The sequence below is a fragment of the Carica papaya genome, chromosome 2 (assembly GCF_054855325.1).
Source record: "Carica papaya isolate Zhongbai chromosome 2, ASM5485532v1, whole genome shotgun sequence".
In the NCBI taxonomy this organism is placed as follows: Eukaryota; Viridiplantae; Streptophyta; class Magnoliopsida; order Brassicales; family Caricaceae; genus Carica; species Carica papaya.
Genome location: NC_142310.1, coordinates 33774609 through 33799420, shown reverse-complemented (window position 1 = coordinate 33799420; position 24812 = coordinate 33774609). Strand labels below are relative to the sequence as shown.

Genomic DNA, 24812 nt, shown 5'->3' with positions numbered 1-24812 from the left:
TATTTTTAATTATAATAAATGATAATTTACTCTGGATTTAATTAATTATATGTATAATTATTTTAAATTGGATGAAATTTTGAGTGTATTAATATTTTAGTAGCATATAATAAATAAATAATAAATGTGGTGGTGACCTTTGTCCTCTCCATTGGGCGGATGACTCTTTGATTTATTTATTTAACAATTATTTTAAGAAATAAAAGTTGAACAACTTAAAACCAAAACCCTTCCCAGGGTGTGGAGATTAGGCTGCCTTGAAATGAGAGACATATGGGCCAAAAGTCGGTGATTAATTTTCAAGAATAAAAATACTTTATTATAAAGTTACATGGTGGGAATTCATTATTGTTAATTTTTATGGAGCCATTCAACAAATGTATTATAAATATATCTATATCTATATATATATATATATTATGCTTTTCAAGGTAACAAATTTTTGTCAAGTATTTTTGCTACAAGTATTCTTTGCGCATTATCTTCTTATTATTTTAAAAACAAAATTGACATTTAATTATAATTTAAGTTAAATATGTGGTACAAAATATTATCATTTAACGTTTGAATAATTAAATACTAAATTCTTAATCGTAACGACCTAATTACAAAAACGAAACTCTATCAATTGAGTTATATCCCCATGAAATAAATCATTGTACGTAAAATCCATCAATTGAAAGATAATCTAGAGCTAGTCGTTGATATCAAATTTTACAAAAATATTTATTGTTTTTTTAAACTTAATAACGTAATATCTTATTAAAATTTTATACTTAAAAATATGTTTCACAAGGGAAAGTAATAACTTTTGATAACGAATAAGAAGATCTTCGTCACTTTTAATTAATGTAAGATAAATAAAACTTTTTCATTTTTAATTTATTTTATATACTATAAATAATAAAATTTAATTATTATAAAATATTTTTTTTAACATAATCTAAATTCAAATAAATTAAAAATTATATAATTCTAATATATTCATAAATTAATAAATTTTATATTTTTAGTAAATTTTAAAATTATTAAATAAAACACATATTTTTTGGTTTGTATATATTATTTTGATAAATCAGCAGGTACATATTCCCAGAGTTGCGTGAATTACTTTTATATATATAAAAACAAAAAAATAATTAGTGACGTAAACATCCTGCAAATTCCAAAAAGCATAAACAGACTAATTTTGTCGTACACCTTTAAATTCAGCTCTTTAGTCTTTTATGAATGTGACAGGACAAGCGAGTGGCTACAAACCATGTACGTAATGCGAACGCACACTTAATTAATTAATTTAATAATAATAATTATTACATATAATTTAGTTTATTAATACTTAATTTTTTATTTTGTTTTTAATAATTGTTTTTAATTATAGTATTAAGTTTTGCCAACGTGGTGTACGTACGATTGCTTACTGTAACGTAAGGAAATGCATTAGCGTGTACGCTTTATATTCTTAATCAAATGATTAGTCATAATTAACAGTACTAATTATAACTAAAAGCTGTTTATTAGTCACAGTCGGTTCGAATGGGGAGAATTCGAAAGACGTTGAGGTTACGTCCATCGTTTGCTTACGGATTATAAGTATGTCATAATTTCTGCTGAAAAACATTTTTTTTTAAATCATATTTTTTTAATAAATTTATGATGGCATGTAATTAGTATTGATGTTTTTAAAATATATATATATATTATCTTTTACTAAATAATTATTATATTTATTTTTATAAAAAAAAATTCATGATTTTAAGTGGAATTATATTTCTACGTGTGATATTTAAAAATTAATTTTAGTATTATTTAAATATTTGTATATATTACAATAACTTATACATTATATTAATTTATTTGCACATTGATAAAAATAAAATTTACAAGTTATTGATTATGCTCAAATGACATAAACAAAAGTTAAAAGATATTTTTATAATTAATTATAATTTTTTAAAAATACCAAAAGTTATTTTGGTTTTTTTATTATGTAAATGTTCGGAACTTAAAATATAATAATGTCATAAATTAAGTGTAAAAGCAAAATAATAGAGTTTTATGATTTACATTTCTTACACAATAATTTAGAATACCCAATATAATTATAAGAATGAATATTCTAAAAAAAATAAAAATAAATAAAATATAGTATGTTGAACATTATAGGACGACCTTCACTAATTTTTTAATGGAGTTTGGGTGGTGAACTATTCACAACCTTCTTATTGGTCAGGATCTGAATTTTTATCATATTGATATGAAATAATTAATGAAATTATAAACTACACTAACTTAGTAATAATATCACCATACTCACCGATACAGAAACTGAAAGTTGGTAAAAATCGTAAAAATAACCAATGTAACTCTTGGTTTAGATAAATTTATTTATTATAAAAAAAACCATTTATTACATATATTTATTGTTACAAAATTTTTAAAATCGACTTATAGAGACAATAACCCAAATAACATTTTAATATGATATTCAAGTGAGTAAGAATAATAAATTTCATTTTTTATTTGCCTACTGCTATTCTTGGAGGCTCATATGGATTTTCCACTACTTGTGAACCAATATCCAACATTGTTAACTAACTAACCGTTTCCACACTCCGTCCGGTATGAACGCAAAAAATATCATCCATTAATATCTCATCTAGTATGAGTGTGAATCGGGTCGTCCTAATTCTCCATTTGGTACGAGTGTCAAAAATATCATCCCTCAATACCTCGTTGGGTATTAAGGTGAATCGGGTCATCTCCATATGGCGTTCGATATGAACGCTAAAAATACTATTTTTCGATATCCCGTATGGTATGAGGCAACGTTCATGGTAGGGTTGTAACACCCCGTTTTTTTTTTCCTCCTAATGGCATAAGATAAAGCACTCCTACGACTCGACACGCAAATCCTATGTCATTCCAATTATCCATAAGAGAAACTTGTCAACAGCTCATTATTCCAAACTAATTGTACATACAATTCTACCTCTACATCACATGGCAACACAATATCATACATTTCCAGAAATTCAATACCCATACTAAGACACCTTTTACAAACTACTTTATGCCACAAATAAAACTTGTGCCCTATGGCACTACAGACTGGGCTCCGTTACCAGCAGCTCGGATCCCGGCTCCGTTCCTACTCCATCTGTAAATGATGAGAAGTGAGTTCACATAACTCAATACGATAAAAATCAAGTTGTAGGTGTAGTATGCAGTGACAAGAAATTCAGAAATGTCTATATGCAGTTATCCTACCCAACCCAAAATAAATTATAACACTCCCCTACAACTAGCCATCAAGATCCTACATAAAGTAACAATTCGGGCAATCAATAGCACACACACAACAACAATCCAACACCTCACATCATCAACATCGGCTACCCCCACTCACCACGCTACTTCACAACTTTACTAGGCCACCCACACACACAAGTATCATTAGCTCACATCACCAACCTCGGCGACTCATACTCTCTCCTCCACCGCTCGACCTCATGAGGCCCCGCACACACACAAGTACCTTCATTTCACGTCACCAATATTGGCGACCCATATTCACTCCTCCACCTCTCGACCTAAGTAGACCATGCACACACACAAGTACCATCATCTCACGTCACCAACATCGGCGACTCATACTCACTCCTCCACCTCTCGACCTCATTAGGCCACGCACACACACAAGTATCATCACCTCACGTCACAAACACCGGCGACTCATACTCTCTCCTCCACCTCTCGACCTTATTAGGCTACGCACACACACAGGTATCATCACCTCACGTCACCAACACCGGCAGCTCATACTCTTTCCTCCACCTCTCGACCTTATTAGGCCACGCACACACACAGGCACCATTATCTCATGTCACCAACATCGGTGACTCATACTCTCTTCTCCACCTCTCGACCTTATTAGGCCACGCACACACACAAGTGCCATTATCTCACGTCACCAACACCGACGACTCACACTACACCTCACCAACGTGCCCCTAATCTCTCATCCTAAACCACACGCTACCATTTACCCTTGCGCCATTCCAATCCCAAGCAACTACACTCTCCGCCCCCCTCTAACTTACCTCCCCCTACTGTTATGTTACACCTCCTCCCTCATCCGAACCTCATCACTCCCTGGTTACTATATCCTAGTCCTCTCCACCGTACAATCCAGTACTCTTCTCTCACCCACCGCCCTCACGCTCCACTTCCCCTATCCTTCTGCCTCCTCCCGCTTCCTTTATACTTTTGCCTCCCTAGGGCGGTTAGAAACCTCTCGACTCGCTCCGTCTCAATCCGTACACTCACCCCTCCCATTGTACGCTCACTGAATACGTCGCCTTCTGCTCGCGACTCCCTCCGCGTCTCCACCCACGCACACACCTCTTTCTGTCATCTCAGGTCCCTCCCCCCCCGCACTCACTAGATTTCTCACTCACTCTTCCTCCCATTGGTCCTCCCTCTGTGCTACTCGCACAACCTCCATTTTCCCCCACGGTTCCCCGTACGCCCAAAACATCGCCATACTCTCGCTTCCCCCGGCCTCCTCCGCGAACGTGCGAAATAATCCCACACTCTACCGCCTACCTCCACCTCTCAGCTCCGTCACACCAACTACAGACTCCGCAACCTACAAAAAGTTCACAACTCACACCACACCAAAGCAACTGAAATTTTCACCGTACCTCCCGTTTCCATCTTCCTTCCTTCTGCCGGTATCGTCGTCCGTCCACGACCTTCTTCCCTCTCCCTTCTCGCTCCCCTCTGCTTCGACTCTCTTCTCTCTCCTTCTGGAACTTTCCTTCCCTTCTTCTTTTCCTCCTTCCCGCTATCTTCTTTCTCTCATTTTCTCTTTTTTTTTTCTTCCCTCTTCTCCCTTTCCCGACCTCTCTTTATACCCTACCAGCTTACTCAAAACGATGTTGTTTTCCTCCATCCCAAAACGACGTCGTTTTTTCCCTTTCAAAATGACGTCATTTTTTCCCTCTTTAAAACGGTGTCGTTTCCTACCTATATATATATTATTTATTTATTTATTATTATTTTTATATATATATATATTTTTGTTTCTAGTCATTACAAGGGTTTCCTATGTATCTGATCTGTCCATCATCTTTCAAGATATTCAGTAAGACTGCAATTCATTAATTCACATGACCAAACAATTTTTCATTTGCATATTAATTTTCAATTTCACAAATCAACCGTAAATCACGTAAGACAAACAATATATATTAAAGAAGCACAATTAAATCGTTTAACCATTTCAGAATATCATCATGTATTTAAAGTTGTAAATTCAAGAATCAGTTACACCGGACAACAAATAAATGACTAACCGGTTTCAACTCCATTAATAACCTGTAATTATTCTCAAAGTTTTTTAAATTATACAAAATACCACATTATCGATTATTAAGCTTCAATTCCATAACAGATAATAAGGTGAGAGATTTTTACTCGAATTGGTGCCTGAAACACCGAACTTTCTACTGCACCTACTAGTAGTTCTTAGGTTTCCTGATTTTTTTTGCGAAGATTAAGACACGCTTCACGTACTTAAAAATACCCCAAAAGACCCAGAATTAGTGTTAAAAACTTTTATCGGCCAATTTGAAATTCGGGCACGGCGACATTGCTGCCCATGACGGCACCACTGCCTGCAGCGACGGTTTTGCCTCGATCTAATCATTTCTGGGCCATTTTGGTTGGTTTCGGCCAGTTTTATATCCATCCTTATGAGAAAATACGTTAGGGGACCTCGGTTGGCCGAAAAAAAGTCAAAAAACAAAAACCGATTAGTGGTGAAATTTTCCAGTGCGGTGGCTCCGTTGGTTTACCTTCGCGGCTGGATTTTTTATTCGTCAACCTATAGAAAATAGAACAGTGAATACAACGGTAGAAAAATCACACGAAACAGAAAACGAGAAGGGGTTCATCGGAGACGATTGCGAGTTTTGCCCACAGCGGCGCCACCGGATTCTACCAACAGTTTTCGGCTCATCCGTCGTTCATTATGTTTCGATTTGGCCATGGAGGTGCTTATAATTAAATTCCGAGCGGATAGGAGAATTTTTATCTTTTTTGACCATCGGAGGTGGCCTCCCTCGTGACACTGAGTTAGCATGCGTTGCTATGCGACGTGCTCCGGTTCGTCGAGGTTGCTGACTGGTAGTATTACGTGACGCAATTATTTTTAATTGCGTTCTGACCCCTCAGTTTTTAATTTTTCTTTCAAAAATACAATTCGAATTTAAATTTTCACTATTTTTTTCTAAAATTATTTTTAATTTCGTATTCAGCATATTTTTTTTTTCATAATTCACATTAAATTAAATTTTATACATTTTTTTAATTTTAAAATTAATTCTAGGTCTAGGTATTACATAATAACAGTGTTTCATCTATACTCATCAACGCACGTGTGTGTGTATATGTTGGATAAATAAATTCATAGACTGTACACAATTTTAATAAAATTAAATGATAAAGAAACAAACACGCGGTTCGATATTATTTTTATATTTACCGTAAAATCGATAATAAAGTATTTAATTATGATAATTTGATAATACATCACTTATATGTTAATAAACTTATATATAGATAAAATAATAAAATTTTTAGCAAACAAAAACTCTTTCTTATATATATAAATCATTCTTCATAATCAATACATGCATAAAATATTCACAGTGATAAATATTAAATATTTTCAAAATTCAATTATTAGATGTTTTACTTAGAATTCAAATTTAATTATTTTATAAGAAAAATCTTTCAATCTCATAATTAAAATTAAGCAATACCTTTTAAATGAATTTTACGCATAAGTTTAATTTGTTACAAATATTGGCATAGTATTAACACACCATATACATATGCATACATATATATATATATACATATCTATGTATGTTTAATTTCACATCTAACCTCGTGTTCAATTGTGGGGCTAATATTATTATTATTATTATATCTTGCGTACAAACCTACTATCCTTTATAGAGATATAAGATAAAATTTATACGGGGTATGATAGTATTATTAAATTATTTCAAATTTTATTTAATTTATTACGTTATTATATCAATTAAAAAGAGTAATAATTGGAAATATATTGAAGAATTATTTGAACATTTTTTCTAAATTTTATTCTAACAAGTATATAACGATTATTTGGATCATTTTATATATGTACTTGAACAATAACATAGTAATATTTTTTTTTTTTAGAAACAATGAATTCAAAATTTTATATTTATAATATTATCATTGTAGTTTTGAACGTAGTAAATCAACATCATATTTCACATGAACATAAAACACATGATCATTATAATCCTGAATTTGTGTCAAATCAATATATAATGAAACCCACTACAAATCATGTTCAAAAATAGAATAATATTGCATATATATATATATATATATGCATACACCACCATCAAAACCTTATTATTTATAGGTACTAACATAGTTTTTTTTTTTTTTTTTTTTTTTTTTCTAAATAACATGAATGTGAATGTGAATATATGTGTTATATATATATATATATTGTAATAATTATAATCCTGAAATTACCCACTACAGTAATATCAATGTAGATCAAAATCTCTTTTTGAAAAAAGAATTTCTTTCAGTCACTTATTAAATCTTGCTTTTCTTTTTTTTTTTATTCAACTTTGTACTCGTGTTCTTTACTGTTCTTTCTTTTCTTTTTATTTTGTTTTTCTTTTAATGTTAAACTTACATAAAAGTAGCCCTTTAAAATCAGGAAAATCACATCATCTTTATTTTTTAAATTTTAAAAATAATTATATAATTTTTTTCTTTTTTTTTTTAAAGGGAGCACCTTTTATTTTAATATAAAAATAAAAATATTAAATTAATAAGATGAAATAATAAAAAAAAAATGTGGATGGTAATAAAAACAATACTAGAGGAATATATATATAATATTGAAAAATCCAATTACACAAACAAAGAGACAATCAGCTGTTGGAAGGCCCTAATCATCTCCGCAGAGGAGCTATAAAATGTCTTGCTCATCACGCCGTCCAATGAGCTGACTTTGTTGGGCCCACAACGAGTTAGATAAGATCTAATCTACTTGGGCCCACCACTGGTCCGCCTTTTTCGGTCGAGAACAAGTTTTTTTAGCGTTTTAAACAAACTGTTCTCACGAAAAAAGAAAAAAGAAAATTCACGAAAAGAAAAATTTATATATATATATATATCATGTGTAAAAAATTATTGTAGTGTTTCTTTTTTCTTTTATTTCAATTTATAATTTTTGAGCTAGTTATAAATATTTTAGTTTTCTATCACATTTTAAATATTTTAGTTAAAAGTATATGTTATAATAATTATTATAGTTTATCTTTATAAATACGTCACATGTATATTGTATCATAATCATTCTTGAATTATAAAACATAAATTAATATGACATAAAATGCATAGACATTCTTAAGAACAAATTAAAATTTCGTAAATTATATTCAAATAATAATAATATTTAACGGAAAATAATGTTAAAATTATGTATAATTTATGTTAATTCGTTAAAATAATATAATTATTTCATTTTGTTTGTCGTAAAATTTTAAGATCATAAATAATAAAAAAAAATAATTATCATAAATTAAATTTAAAATTTTTATTTTTAATGAGCAAAATAAATTGTGGTTTACTGAGTTAAAATTTGAATATTTTTATTATTTAATGGGTTACTTAAGAGTTAATTTTTTTTATTTAAAAAAATCAACTAATATCATAATTAAATTTGTTTTTACAAATTAATAATCTGTTTATTTATTAATGAACTTTTTTTTTTTTTTTTTTTTTTTTTTTTTTACGTTTGGATCTGATGATTCATGATTGAGATTCTTAACTTTCTTACGGCGTGGGGGTGGCGTCAACTATTGCGAGAAGCACAGCTCCCGCGTTTTTCTGATGTGACCACCTGATCATCCGTCTCTCATTTTGAGCCGTCCGATTCAAATCATTTACCAACCCTTCTCTGATCTTTTGACTCCCCGTTAACCTTCCCTTCTCAAAGAGAAGCACGAGAACCAGAAAAATACAAAATCTGAACTGCTACCAGAAAAACACTCGCTCTCTTTCCCTCTCTTTCTCCGTCTCTTTCTCCTCTCTCTCTAGAAATAAAAGGAGCTTTCTCTCTCTAGCTTTTTCACCATTCTCTCTCTCCGTACTGTCTTTTTTGGGCCTTTAATATTCTCTCTTCAGTTCTTCGCCTTTTAGATCTATGGCTAGAGATCCAATGGCGGATAATGGGCAAGGTATCATACTTTGCCTTTTCTAAACGGCACGTTGAGTCGGACTCTGAAGCAAGAGAAAGGAAAACATTGGCTCGTTGTTAGCGTTTCTCTATTTCTGATCTCTGTTGGTTTTCCCGTTCTTCCGTTGATCTCGTTGACCAATGGGAAACTGGCTGTTTACACCTGTTGATTTGCCTCGGAGGTGAACAGGTTTCTGTTAATGTGCATCTCCGGGGTATGCATTTGCTGAGCTGCGTGGTATATTTTTAGTTTCTATTCCCTGAGAAAATTAATGTTTGGGTCGTTTATTCATTTTCCTTTTCGGTTGGTGTGTTGGTTAGTTGAAGTTTGCATCTGCTACTCAGATTTCTAACTAGATGATTTTTCTCAGCTCCGAGTTGAGTTAAAGAAATGGTATAAGTTTATTTTAATCTATTGATTTCCTATGACAGGCAGATGTTTTGATTTGAAAATTTTGAGGGGCTGTTTGGTTAATGGGAAAAGTTGAGAGAAAAAAAAAAGTAAAAAAGTGCTTACTCTATTTAGATAATTGCCTTTAAAATTGGTTGTACGTTTCCTTTTTCAAGAACAATAATTCATAGTTTTTGGAATTTGAAATTCGGATTCAGCTCTCTGCGCTTTTGGATAGCTGGGAATCTTTGTCCTTTGTTTTGATTTTGTGGCAACAAGGCTACATCGGTATGCGCTTTAGCTGTTTCTGTGAAGACAGGTCCTTTTACCTTATATTGAGATCTTCCTGGAGTTGGTTTTTCCATGGACCACTTTTAATTAATTATTTTGGGGTTTTCCGATGATTTGTGTGGCTTCATTTCACGTTTGTCTGGGTACTGTTTACTGTCTTCTTGCATTTAATTTAAACCTTGATTGATAGAAGATTGGAAACTTTTGATCCTTTACCATCGCCCAGATTTGTTTTTACAAAGATGTTTCAGAATTTTCCTTGGTCGTGTAATAATAGCTACTCCATTTCTCTGTCTGACATTTGCAGAAGAAAGACAAAGTCCAGAATTTAGAGAATAAGCAGGAAAAAGAGTTGACTGCTGGACCTGCTAAGATATTTGTTTTAGTGGGTTTTGATGAACGATTAAAAATTCAACAGAGTCCTTATAGAGTTTGATTGTGGAAGAGTTGAACAATTTCCTCTTGACTTATAGTTTGGACTATAAGAGTTACGGGAAGGATTAAAATTTACAGGGGATAATATGGGATAGAGGTTAGCTACTCTTCAATTCGATCATATTATCCTGGCCATCACCAAAGTTTAGCTACTCTTCAATTCGATCATATAATCCTGGGAATCACAAAAAATTAGCGGGTTTTATCATACAAGTGAGTGGAATAAATTACTTGCTTGGTGCTTTATTCGTTTGGATTCCATCCTTTTGTTCAATACTTGCATTTGTCTTATAGAAAAATGATTTAGTCTTGACCATTTATAATTTTCAATTTGATTTTTTCTTTAGGTTGCCCTCCAGTTATGTGGAATTAGAGGTTGCAGCCAATATCAAGAGCTTGTCTGTTTGAACCTTCTTGCAGAAGAGAGAAATGGATAAATCGTGAAATTATATAACTTGAATATTGTGCCATTTGTAGTTCTGCTTTGGTAGTCAAAAGTACCAAATCTATGGAATACCGTTTAGAACTCAGAAAGAGTTTGAAGGACCAACAGTCCTTGGGAAGATCTCAGAAGACTATATTGCCTCAAGCAATCCCAAGGTCAAATCCCCAAGACAGATTTAGAAGAGAAAAGCCTAACTTGTCGTATGCTGATCTGCATCATGAGATCACAAAAAATGTGAAAGATATCTCAAGTAAACCTCTAGAGAGTCACCTGAGGCAACAGATTGATAGAGAGGTGAATAAAGAAGATGAACTGGTCAAGCACATGTCAAATTTACCAAGTTATCTAGAGAGAGGAGAAAATCTCCAGGAGAAAGTTTTAAATGTTGGGGTCCTTGACTGGGGCCGTCTAGAGAAATGGCAGTATATTCATAAACAGTTGCCTCATAGGAGTAGGAGACCTTCAGTTTCCAGTAGTAATACGTCCTCTTCTTTCTCAACAGATGAGTCATCTGCATATTCTAGCAGAGGTCAAAGTTGGTCTCCTGCTCATCAAAGGTTGCGTCATCCTTCACTGCAATTTCATCTGACATCTTCTTCCATGGAAGCTCGTTCTCAAGTTGACAAAATGTTTGGAGAGGGCGTTGGAAAAATTCAAGATCTCAAGGGGACCCAGCAAAACACCTTCAAGAATCAGGTGAACTTAATCAGAGCAGGTCAGCCTTTTTCCCTAAGCCATGCTGAAATCAAGTTGGGCCAATGTAAAAGGAAAGATTCGGACTTGAAGGCTGGTCGAGAAACCGGAACTTTGCCCAATAGGATAAATTGTGAGGTTGCTTCCCATGCCAAAGAAAGACAAGAGTCCCAAGGTGATGAATTGGTCAAGAGACCAGGAACATTGAATGAACAAAATCAAGTTTATCATGAACATGATGTTCATAAAAAAGAAAAAACAGTTGTTATTCTTTTGCCAAGAGATCGTCCCCCAAAAAGTCTTTCTGAAGTGAAATTTCCAGATTCAGCGGCAATACTAGGTCGAAAAGGAGCGGACGCTAGTGGGAATCTATTGGAAGGATCTAAAGTGGTCTGCCATCTGGAGTGCAATTTGAATCTCCCTGATTCTTGCTCCTCTCCTCATGAAGCTAAGGGAAATAGACACATGCGGATCAAACGTAATAGCCTGATTGATGCAGACATGAACAACCTTCTAACTGAAAGATCTAATTCAGTCCCACGCTCATCAAAAATAGGAATCAGTCCATCCATAAGAAATCAAGAAGACAAAGGACCAGCAGCGATCCCCACAAAATTCAATGCAAAAGATGAACCTTCCAGAAAGTCAGATCTGAAATTAAACAAGGTAGCATCTGAAAAAGGAAGAAGCACTTCACCTTTCCGCAGACTTAGCTTCAGTATGGGGAAGACAAGCAAAAGTTCCAGCTCCAAAGATGTTAGTGCTCTACCCCAGTCGAGCTCAATGAATATTTCTGCTAAGCCTGGTTCAGAGAACATTGTAGCTTTATCTTGCCATAATGCTACAAGGTGTGATAAACCTCACACTGCAAACAGAGCAAGGTCCAGCCCTTTGAGAAGGTTACTGGAGCCACTCATCAAGCCAAAGGCAGTCAATTGTCATAATCTTGCTCGGCCATTGTCAAAGGACCCAAAATCATGTGATGGGGCCAGTAGATTATCCGATGAGCAACCATGTTCTTCAACTGGGCAATCAGGAAAAGATAAACTAGAGATGGCAAATCATAGAGCACTGAATGCCGATTATCCATCTCAGAGCAAAAGACGGGGATTATCAACTGTTCAAGCTCTTCTGCGAGTTGCAGTTAAGAATGGTCAGCCTCTTTTTACATTTGCTGTCGACAATGAGACTGACATTCTAGCAGCCACAATGAAGAAATTGAATTCCTCAGGGAAGGATGACTACAGCTACATTTATACATTCTTCACCATTCAAGAGGTGACAAAAAGGAAAGGAAGGTGGATAAAACAAGGAGACAAAGGGCAAGGTCATGATTACATTCCTAATGTTGTTGCCCAGTTGAGGGTTTCTGGTTCTCAACCTTCTAATTTGACTGGAAGGAACTGCATAGATCAATTTAGGATCAGAGAATTTGTTCTTTTTGCTGTGGACCTAGGACAAGCCGATCAGCAAACATCCGATTTCCATCCAAAGGATGAGCTCGCGGCTATTGTCGTCAAGATCCCGAAAAGAATTAGCAGAAGTTCATCCAGAGATCTCTTTCAGAGTGGCAAAAGCAATGATTCGCAAGAGGTTGGGTTAAAAGAGTATTTGTCAGAGGAGAGTCCTAATTCAATTTCTGGGAAAGATATTCCAAATTGTTCTCTTGTCTATAGGCAAGACATTAGTGCAACAGTCATACTTCCAAGCGGGACTCATAGTCTACCACATAAAGGAGGACCTTCATCATTGATTCAACGCTGGAAATCTGGTGGTGTGTGTGATTGCGGAGGTTGGGATATGGGTTGTAAGCTTAAGATTCTTGCTAATCAGAATCAACCGAGCAAGAACTTCAGTTTGTCAAAACTATCTTCTGCCACTGACCAATTTGAGCTTTTCTTTCTGGTATGAACCTTCTGTGTTTTTTAGTTATTATTTAAAAATTCAGCCAGGACACATCCTGCAACGATACTTTCTAGTTTATACTAGAAGAGCTGATCATCTTTTCCTTTAACAACTTACAGGGAGGACTACTGGACAATCAGCCTTTCTTCAGTTTTGCTCCATTCCAGGACGGAATCTATTCTGTTGAGTTCAATTCATCACTCTCTCTACTACAGGCATTTGCAATCTGTATAGCAGTTTGGGATGGTAAGCAGCTCTGCAAAATCTCAGAGTTGAGCGACTCCATTGAAGACAAAACTTTGCAGGAGACCATACGAGTCCAGAGGAATTCCAGTCTCGTCGACGGAGATGCCCCAGCAAAATACATCTCGAATCCACCCTTATCCCCTGTTGGAAGGGTCTAGTTCCCCCTTAAGAAGGAGAATGATTTTGTAAAATTACAAACTAGGGCAAGCATACATAATTCTAGTTTGTTGGTTGTATGGTGCATGATACGCCAGGCGTAAGAGCAGTCATAGGATGGATAGATTATTAAATGCTCTTTGAAATATCTCAGTCATTTCTTCACGTATGCACATGTGGGCTTCTTCACTTGTATGAAACCCGAATGATTATATGGAAGGAGTTGATGGTTGAGAGGAGTATCTAATAATTTCATGTGCCTTCACTTATGTCTGCAGCCCTAAAAAATAAGCAAAGACTCTTTTTATATATAATATAGCGAAGAGAAAGAGACTGGAGTTAGCTTTTTGAGTCACTTTCGTGGTGGATTGCTTTCGACAGCGGAAGCAATTTCAGTTGTAATCCAGTCTCATCATCAATGTTAATTGTGCATATTATTATTATTATTATCGTCATTGTTATTATGATTATGTGGATTAATGGTACTTGCTTTTCCATTCATGTTTGAACTTTGATCAAGTGAGGTCAACCTGCGCTGCCATGGCGCACGCCTTAGATTTATCCCCGATCAAATTGTAAAATGAAAAGATTTATACAAATTATACTTTTCTGTCAGCACTTTAAAAATATTCTGTATTACTAAATGATTAGACGACATCAAAAATTATTATGGAAGGATCCAGTCTTTCGAATTTATGTACTTAAAACTCTGCACATTCTACAAACATGGTAATGAATATAGAGTAAGGTTCATTTACCCAATTCATAAGATTTTATCCTAATCTTATTCATAGAAATTCCCAAAAAATATGAACTTACAAAATAATTTGTCTTTATTCTAATATATTTCTTAATTTAATTATAGTGGTTGAATATATTTCTTAGTTTTATTGTTATTTTAAAATATAAATTGTTTTTAAAAAGTCCAGGCCCAGAATCCATGTGCCCTACAAAAGAAGCCCATCCACTATTCTCTCTATGAGGACGAGCTCCACGTGATTATTTCTCTGATTAGATTTTCTAAAAAATAAAAAATATGAAAAAAAATAAATTAATTATTCAATTAATAATCAGTACTAAACGGTTATCGTCTTACTTTTAACTTCGAAGTACAACCCCCACTCTTCCAACTGGTTCTTCTTCCGACATAAACAGAGACACGGTTTTCTTTTCTGGCTCTCGCGTTTTTGCATTTGGTTAATCTACTTGGGACTTGATTTAATCTCTTTCGTTTTTGACTTTTTTATGCGCTTCAAAGTGGATTAAGCTCTGTATCTATTGAAACGAAACGATTTCAAATTTGGTCTTTGAGCGGTTTGTTTGGATATTTGGATAAGTGGATGATCGGGCTATTCTAGGGTTTTCTGGTGACTGATGTCGAATGTTGACATTGGAGGATTCCAAAAATGACAGTTTACTTTGATCGCGAGGCCACCAAGGTTTGTTTCTCTCCGTTTCTTTTAATGCATTTTTGCAGGTTCTTTTTAATTGTTATATCGATTGATTGAGTGATTTGTTTTACATTAATTTGAAGCTATGCAGGAGAATTCACACAGAGGCAGCAATAGAAATTCTACTTCTAGTTGAAAATTGGAAGCTTATTTTTGCTGGAATCGTGTTTCAGGTTCTCTCCCTCTCTGGTTGAAGTTTCTTCACAAAATTTTATCAAGCTTGATAATCAAAGCATTTAAATCCTTTTATTTTCTTTACGATGCTAATTTGTTTAGTTAATCATTTGGTAAGCGAAGTTTCTGTTGAGGTGTGTGTTTGGATAGTGGGAAAATCAAGCGTAAAGTCCATAGTTATCCGGGTTGCCTCAATTCCTTGTGCTGCAGTTGCTCTGTTAGAGTTGTCGCAGATATCTCTTTAGCGACAAACTGATTATTTACTACGATCTTTTCGAAAGGTGTTCTTCTTTTTAGAGAGCTATTTAAAGATATTGGTGATGCGTTCTCAATATGTAGGCAGTTACAAACGTATACGTGGGGTTGAACAATACCAAGATTATCCTTTAGGACTATAAAGTTATAAAAACTCTATGATCTGAATTCTGCTTTTATGGTGAAGTTTTTCTCATTGCTTCGAGGTCTATCTAAAGTTTTGAGACGTTTAATGTTTGTGGAAAGAAATTTGTCTTCCAACATGGATTTTCCTTTTCATTGTGTATCAGTGTGCTTTTGGTATGGACAGAAATAGACCAGGAGTTTAGCTCATTCACAATGAGTAGAGCTCCCCATCCTTTTATAGTGGCTAAAATGCTTTGTGGAAACACAAGAAATTCTTTTTGATGGTCTTTCAGAAGTTAAGGGCAGATCACATGTAGGTTGAATTTTCTCTTTTATCCTTCTTTGCCCTTTCCTCAATTGATCAAGGACATTTTTACCCGCTGTAGTTCTATGCATGTGCTGTGTTCTTTTCCTTGCTCTTTTATTGTACTTTTCTGTTTAGGATACTTTAGTTTCTTTTTTGATTCATTTATTTATTTATTTTTTATATGTAGTGCCTACATGGGCTGGCTGCTCATGGAGTTCACTACTTACATCGTCCAGGACCAACACTTCAGGATGCTGGGTTCTTCATTCGACCAGTGCGTACCGCATTTGTATTTCTATGTAGTTTAGTATAAACTGTTTGCCATGTACTAATTATTATTGTACTGGTTTAGGAACTTGGTCAAGCCAATGCTTATATCAGTGAATCTTTATTCGGAATCATTTTTAGTTCATTTGTCTTGGTAAGATTCAAAATTTCCTTCTTGTTGACCAATCATTTTATCTTGGCCTTTATGTTTGATCATTTCTGTCATTCACACTCTTTACTTCTTTTTAATCTTTATAATGTGTGTAATCTTCATATTCATTTGTAGTTTATTTTTAGCTATTTCTTTTAGCTGCTTCTTTTGCTTCTCACTTGTCTTTCTGGAGGTACATATGCTTCAATTATCTTATCTGCATCTGTATGTTATGGCTGCACATGTTCACGTGCTTTTGTGCTATTAGTTGACTGTCTCAATGCAGCTAGGATTTAGTAGCTACTAATTAAATGGATAAGTTACTCAAGATGGAGATACTTGTGAAACTTCTGCATCTTCAAGTAATAAGGATCATGCTATTAAAGATCGTGAAGCTGAAGATGATAATATTTCTGAAGCATTTATGTACTCAAAATATTTTCTGGAATAGAGTAGAGTATAAGAGTCATGCCATTACAGATGTGAAGTTGAAAACGATAATATTTCTAAATCATTTATGCCCTCAAAATAGCCAAAAAAAGGAATGTTATGAGAAACTTGTAGGAACAGAGAATCTTTTATCTCTTAATTGTTCGTTCATAGATTTTTCACATTAGTTCTGTTTTATATGCCATATTGTGTAGTTTTTTTCATTCATCACCTTTGTTGATATGATTAGATTTGTTACGTTGTACTCCAATAATTGTCTTCTACATAAATTCTGTTCTACATACATTGTCCATCCAGTATGTTGTACATTAATCCATGACTGGATTGTATGTAGATGTTTTTTCCATTAACATTTTCGTTGAGACTAGAATGTTATCAATTGTTAGTTGTATGTAAGATTTGACTAAATTACATTGAATTTGCTGTAGGTGGCTTCTTGTTTATATCTTTATTATTTTAAAATGTAATGAAATTCAGTTAGTCTACGATTTGTGCAGATGCAAATGCTTAGTTATTGATGGTCTGATGCGATTTTAGTTCTGTTGCAGTGGACCTTTTACCCTTTTGTTTTACAGAGCAAAAGAATCTACACAGTTCTGATATGGTGTAGGGTTTTTGTGTATCTAGTTGTAAGTACCGATTACAATACCTGAATTACCTTTTACCGCATCTTTTCAAGAGGAAAATAACAAATTCATTTTTAAATGTCTGGAGGTTCCTGCCTATCTGGTTGTATTATTATTACTTGATCTGATTATGTGCGTTCTTCTGGGTTTTTCTCTTTTTTTTTTTTTTTTTGTTCGCCTTGACATAGAATTTCGTCTCCCTTTGCTTCTTTAGTTGAGAAGATATACTCATGCTGTTCCCGAGCCCCCTTTTCTAGTTGAGAAGAAATCTATAGAAGCTTTTTCTTTAAAAAAAAAAAAGAACAAAAAGAGGCATCTATTTCAACCTTTTCATCAGTTTTATTAAATGTTCATGTTTCTCAGAAATTGTCATTTTACTTTTAGGTCAAAAGTTTATCCAAAAATTCAGTTTTTTCTTCCAAGCCCATGTGGAGTGAACATATGGCACTATATCACGATAAAATAGTCTTAAGTTATTTACTATTTATGCACTATATATTAACACGTTGAGGCGTCGTATTTATAAAAAAAAAAAATCAGAGCAATTCGAGTATTACTTATGGTGCTTTTTGTTTATACTGACTATTTCTTTAGGTATTTTCTTGTGCTCTTTAGGCTTCTCAAAGTCTGCGCATCATCACATTTTATTCAACCGTGTTACCTGGTCCAAATTATCATTGCCGTGAGGTAAGGTTTATAGGGAACTTGTCAGTTGATGTAATCTCAGATTCTAGATATTTACATGTTTAGTTATCTAAATTTTCCTCTTGTTATCTGCTGATCAGATTGAAGGAATACTAAAGTTTTCCTTTCAGGGCTCAAAACTTTCCCGGCTTCCCTATCCAGAAAATGCAATCGACGTTCTCTTAATTAATCGTATGTCTAAACTTACATCTTCTTTTTCAAATGACAGTCCATCAATCCTGAATCAACTCTGTGGGGATTGACTAATATTTGTGCTACTAATGCAGTTCCTTGAGGGATCCTATATGGCTGTGGTGATCTGATTTTTTCGTCACATATGATATTTACCTTGGTGTTTGTACGAACATATCAAAAGTATGGTTCAAGAAGGTAATTTGTGCCGATAATTCTCACTTACCTCAGCTTGTATTACACTGTTACATGTCCTAATAATTTGTCACTAGGAAGCCAAAATCAATATCTGGTGTCTATATGGCTCTATAATGGATGTAAGAAAATATTCAAGTTTGTAGGCACTATTTTGGCATATTTTTGCAGGTTCATTAAGCAGTTTGCGTGGCTACTAGCTGTGAGTCAGAGCCTCTTGATTGTAGCATCGCGAAAACATTATACAGTAGACATTGTTGTTGCATGGTAATCTCTAGAAATAAATTTTAAACCAAAAATAAATTGATTTCACTCTTTCATAGTTGACCGTAGAGGTGTTCATTCTGATGCAGGTATACTGTAAACTTGGTTGTGTTCTTCATTGACAACAAATTGCCAGGTAACCTTCTGCAGTGCCTCCACATTTTGCAGTTTATAGACTTCAACTGATCTTATTATTAACTCTTCTTTGACTTTCATTCTCAATTGATTTTTCAGTCTGTATATTAAGTGGCGGTGCTCTCTGTAAGTTTTCATAATGTTAAACTATATGTACATGGTAACTAACTTGTCTTCTGTTGCAGACTTGCCTCATCGGTCTGCTGGATCAGCAGCATTTTTTATGCTTCCTTTGAGTTCCAGAGATAAGGACGGCAAGAGCAAAGAAGAGTACCAGAAAGTACTTGGTGGAGTTTCTATTGGAACCCTAGATTGAATATAGTTATTGTTAGATAATTCCAATTATCATATGCAGGAACGTAGTGACGGACGTACGTACTTCTCAGCACAAGCTGAAGATTAGGTTCAGTGGCCATAGAAAGCTAGCAAATATTGGAAAACTGTTTAAGGTAATTAGATATTATGGTAAGTAATTCTGATTTTTATTTTGGTCATCATCAGATTTGTTGGAAGTGATTTTTTGTTACCATTTGAAATAGTGGTCTACTCTTGGTACTTCTAAGTAGCCGTTTTACATTTTTTAAGTAGAAATTTTGGATTATTGTTATTAAAATATAAAATAATAAATATGGTGGGTACTCAATAAGCTTATGTTTTTTTTGGAATAATTAATTACAGACAATTATTGACATTGCAGTGTGAAGTTAAATGTCTAATTTTTTACATTTATTTATGTTTAGATTTTATATTATAAAACAAGCCAAGCATATATGTATGTAGACAAGTGTGTGGATTATTATATGTATATGCACTGTTAATAGCAGTGTCAAAGATATTGTATGTGGCATGTGATATCTTGTTTTAGGCAACTGGGGGTGGCATGGAGCCAATGATGCAATTTTAATAATGCTTCTTGTCTGTTGTCCCACCACCATCTTCTTCATTCTCTACATTTGCCTCTTAACTGTCCTTATAAATTAAAACTGCATCACATGCTATTTTCTCTTTTATTTTCTGTCCCATCCAAACAAGTCTCTTTTTTTTTTTTTTTTTTTAACACCCCTGCTCTCTTCTTGGACACTACCAACCTGACATCCCCTTTGTCTGCCCTACCAGTTTCATTCAAAACAAGGGTTTCTATTGTATCATCTGCATGAATTTCTTTTAGGTTCTGTGTGAGACAACAGGAGTTACAAAAGCCTGGCAGCTATCTTCTGATGATTCTCTTTCTAGGATCTTGTTAGACATGAATATTCCTAGTTTAGGGTTTTTTTGTTTCCTCTTTGACAGTCCGTCCATTCTACTTCCATAATGCTCTAGGAAATATATTCCTTTCTTTGATTTAACTCTTCATATTTTTTTTTTCTTAAAATTACTACAAAATACATTAGGTTATATATTCTATACTTTTATTTTCACATCTGCATCATGCTTTTAACAGAGGTGATGTCCAAACTATCATAATTGAACGTGATTAATAAGTTAATAACTTTGAATCATTTACACTTAAAAAAATAAAGAGATTAACTAAATCCTCCTTTTAATCAACTTTTTAATCAATCTTTTAAGATTAATAATGTAATAAAAATCCTACAGCATGTTATTCAAGTGGTCCATAAACCAATGGCCTTATGATTCAAATGAGTACTGGAGCTAATTAATCTTAATAATTAATCATGGGGGGGGAAAAGGGGGCTAATCTTTGCTCCCCATGCTCCCTAAATTCAAGAACCTCTTTTCTAATCCATGTTGGAAAGTTCCCAAACAGATCCTTGATAAGATTTTCTGTGTCTCTGCTCAATAATTTTTTTAATTACTATTGTTATTAACCAATGTTTAGCTTAATATATATATATATATATATATTAGCTTTACTAATTATAAAGGGTCAGTATGAATTATGAATTTGGGTCAGATGTATGAAATTTATAGCTGGAAAAAGTTGGTGGTCAAGTAGAACTGGTCCTCTAATTCAATCCTTTTCTTAATCATGTTACCCATGTCCTGCACAAGACTATTATCATTCATATTTCATTTTTTTAAAAAAAAAAAAAAAATTAGTGAAATACATGTTTATCTCTATCATTTGGTTCTATTTTAACTTCAATTTTTTTTTCAATTATTTAACAAAATTAATAATTTTTTAAATAACACGTATGTACATATTTAAATTTATAATATACAAAAAAAATATTTAAAATCGACCAAATTTGAGTTATAAATCTTTTTTTTATTATTATTATTACATAAATTAATAAATAAAATTGTTATATATAAACTTGAACGATAAAATTATAAATTTTATTCAAAAATATGAATTTAAAAGATCTTTATTCCCAACTTGTTCTTTTTAGTTTAATTATCGCTCCAATAATAATAATAGTTTATAATTATATTCGGAGCAGAAGAAAATGAAAATGTTTGGTAATTTATAGACATTTGGTTGGGAATGGGCCCTAAGAAACAGCTTTTATTTTTATTTTTTTTCATAAATATTTCCTAACATAATTTAAGAAGTACCGTTAAAATATTTTTATTTTCTAAAGAATTCACGTAGGTATAATGTTAGATATTTGCACGCACAAAAACCCTTTCCATAAACTTCTCCAAAATAGGAAAGTTGGTGGATAAAAAAATGTTGTTGATATTTAAAGAAAGTAAAAAATATCTTATTATTTTTATAACCGTTTATATGCATTTTACATTTATGTCAAAATTAAAATAAATAAATGTTAGAATAGATAGATATACTAAGTTTGTCAGTCGATGAACCGAAATATATTATTTGTAACACCCTAAATTTTTTTTTTTTATTATTATTAGAATTATTTTGATTTTATTTTATCTTAATAATTAATTTATTAATTAATAATTATATAATTTTAATTTAATTAAATAGAGATAAAAATAATAATAATGATAAAAATAGGTAAAATTATTTTTTGGATTTAATTGACAATAATTTTGAAAAAAAGATGTGAAAATTTAGATTTTAAGAGTGTTTTTGAAAAGAAAATCAAAAATCGGGAATCAAAACGTAATTTAAAAAAATTACGTCACGTCGCAGCCCGGTCAGCAGCTCCGGCCAACCAGGACACGCCGTGTGGCAGAAACACTGACGTGGGAAGGCCACGCGGAATGGGCCACGTGGCGATCCGCGTGCGCACGATCGAACGGCTGAGATCCGTTCCCGCATGCACGGACGACCCAGATCAAACGCGCGCACGGACATCCCAGATTGCAGCGTGCGGACGACCTAGATTTGATCACGCACGGACAGCCCAGATTGTATCGCGATGGACGACCCGAATTTATTTTCAATTTAATCGCGATTGGACGATCTAGATTAAATCGTGATGGACGACTCAGATTAAAAAGGGAAAGTTATAAATAATCTCATTCACATCTAACCCCAAACCCTAGCTGCCAGAACCCTCGTCGGAGAAGACAACCCAGCCACCGGAGGAACCGACTGCCGCTACCCGCCGCCGCACCGGCTGCCAAACGAGGTAAAATTTCTCCCCTTAGCTCGGTTTTCGATGTTGAACCCACCTGTGGCCAAATCGGAGCCAAATGGCGTCGCCGCGGGTTTCCTCGATTTTTACCTCCGATGAGGTCTTTCCCGTTTCCTGTTCGATGTAATTTTTATACCACTGTGACCACCGTCCTTTCCTCTACAGGTTGACCGGAGCAAAACACCAAATCGCGACTCGCGCGTTACCAGAGCACGGCGAAGCTGCCACGCTGGAATTCCGAAATTGGCCAAATAGGCCCTAGATCTGATTTGGGATTTTTTTGGGATATGTGCAGGTACCAAAAGTGTGTTTCAATTTTCGAAAAAAAATTCAGGGAATCTAGGGACTGCCCGTAGGCGCAGTGAGAACCCGATTTCAGACTCCGAAATAAATAAGGATCCCTCACCCTATTTCCTATCACGGTATTAAAGTTTAATAAATGATTAAACGGTATTTTATGAATTAATAGATATGTATAATTAATTAAGATTGCTAATGGAGCCTGAACTTGATGTATTTGTCGGTTTGTTCCTATTTGATATATTTTACAGTCTAAATGCACTATAATATTTGATTGTTTATTCTGTGGTTACGTATGCATAAATCACTGTTTAATTTATTATGGTTTGAATTATTGTGAACCTGATATTGTGTTGTCTTGTTTGGTATGCGTTACTAGTTTACGTATTTATGTTGATTGGGTAATTGAGACTAAGAAAAATAAGGATGGTAAGTGAATTTATGAACGGATAAGTCAACAGCCTCACTAGATATCGTGGGAGATGGTGGACGGATCGGGTCCATATGGAACCCTACCGGGAACGTGATCTCTCATATCGGACGGGGTATGGAGACTTTAAATGTTTTGACACTCATACCGGACGAGGTATGGGGACGGCCCGCTTCACCTTCATACTGGAAGGGGTATTGAGGTTTATAGTTTTGTCGTTCATACCGTACGGGGTATGAGGACGGCCCTGAAATTAAGGTGAATGGTTCACGTGTAGCAGGGACCCCTATGGATCCCCATGGATACTAGTAGGCTGATAAAAGATAAAATTTGTTGCCTGATGATTGAAATACAAAAGTATGATATGTGTTATGTTACAGAGTGTGCATAATCTTATGATGTTTATAATGTTATTGTTTTCATAAGTTATTTTCATGAATTTTACCGAGATAAATGAACAGTAAAATATTTTATTATTGATAAATGAATTTGTTATAAATTATACTCCATTGGTCGTTTTTGTTTTCTACCAACATTTACTTCTGTGACATCTTTACTAGTGTAGTGTAACTCATTCCTTACTTAACCATTTTAGATCAAGATGACTTGGTTCCCAAACCCGTTCCGCAAGAAGACGGCGAGTAGAAGCTTAAAGATTTATTAGTTTTCCTTATAGTATTCATTCATAGTATTTCCTTTAGTTAGTTTATCTTTTCATATCTTTAATACGTTTTGATTATTGTGTAAGGGATGTTAATCATAATCTATTTTATTTCGCTTCCGCATTGAGAATAAATATATACATTTTTTTAATTTCTGGAACCATTACATTATTCAATAAAACGTAGTTTATTATGTCTCTTACTATTTTATTTTAGTCAGTGGTTTAATTAATATTAAAATTACACTTAATTTTTAAAATTTATATTTTACCATAGTAAAAATCAAAGAGAGAATATTAACCACCAATTATATATAGAATGGATATCAAATCATCCATCCATCCATATATTATCATATTAATACAAAAGTAAACGAATATCTTTTTACCTTTATAATCCATCACCATGATGCTCCCCAATTGTGAGTTGGAGGTGCCACATCTTTTCTTCCTCTCAACTCACATTATTATTATTATGCTCATAATTCAGAATTGATAATAAATATAAAAGTAAATTTTAATTATTTAAGGATAAGCGGATATAAACAGGATATTATGATAAGGACGTCACAGAAAATTAATGCAGCATTACCTAAACTAATATAGTCTTGCCATGCCATCGAAATGTTTGTTGACTTTGACCGACGTCACGAGGATTTGACGAGCCCCCCAACGATTACTCGCCGATTTTTTCATTTTATTGCCGGGAAAAAAATATTAAAAACCGTCCAAAGGTATCCTT

The 24812-nt window shown here is 33.7% G+C and overlaps 2 protein-coding genes across 5 annotated transcripts; both read left to right on the top strand.

Annotated features, from left to right (window-relative positions):
- The first annotated feature begins 9072 nt into the window (after positions 1-9072).
- LOC110810019 (uncharacterized) lies at positions 9073-14336 on the top strand. Of its 4 annotated transcripts, none has more exons than XM_088214260.1 (4): positions 9073-9540; positions 10315-10655; positions 10790-13485; positions 13605-14336. In XM_088214260.1, the coding sequence occupies exons 3-4, from the start codon at positions 10951-10953 to the stop codon at positions 13887-13889; spliced, it is 2820 nt and encodes a 939-aa protein (XP_088070386.1). In that variant the 5' UTR covers positions 9073-9540; positions 10315-10655; positions 10790-10950; the 3' UTR covers positions 13890-14336. The 4 variants fall into 4 exon arrangements, with proteins under 4 accessions (XP_088070386.1, XP_088070385.1, XP_088070388.1 ...); XM_088214259.1 differs by having other exon boundaries at positions 9073-9563; XM_088214262.1 differs by lacking the exon at positions 10315-10655.
- A 633-nt stretch (positions 14337-14969) lies between these two features.
- ATIPCS3 (Inositol phosphorylceramide synthase 3) lies at positions 14970-19810 on the top strand. The gene is given in 12 exon segments (XM_022036107.2): positions 14970-15326; positions 15422-15511; positions 16388-16474; positions 16553-16621; positions 17617-17697; positions 18310-18381; positions 18510-18570; positions 18666-18768; positions 18937-19032; positions 19119-19165; positions 19350-19444; positions 19520-19810. Coding segments are annotated over 12 exon segments (882 nt in total). The 5' UTR covers positions 14970-15293; the 3' UTR covers positions 19568-19810.
- The last annotated feature ends 5002 nt before the right edge of the window (positions 19811-24812 follow it).

Excerpts from the sequence above, each read along its gene's own strand:
- LOC110810019 (XM_088214262.1), top strand. The coding sequence starts at position 10,951 with ATGGAATACCGTTTAGAACTCAGAAAGAGTTTGAAGGACCAACAGTCC. Across the intron at positions 13,486-13,604 it reads AATTTGAGCTTTTCTTTCTG|GGAGGACTACTGGACAATCA; the intron begins GTATGAACCTTC and ends AACAACTTACAG.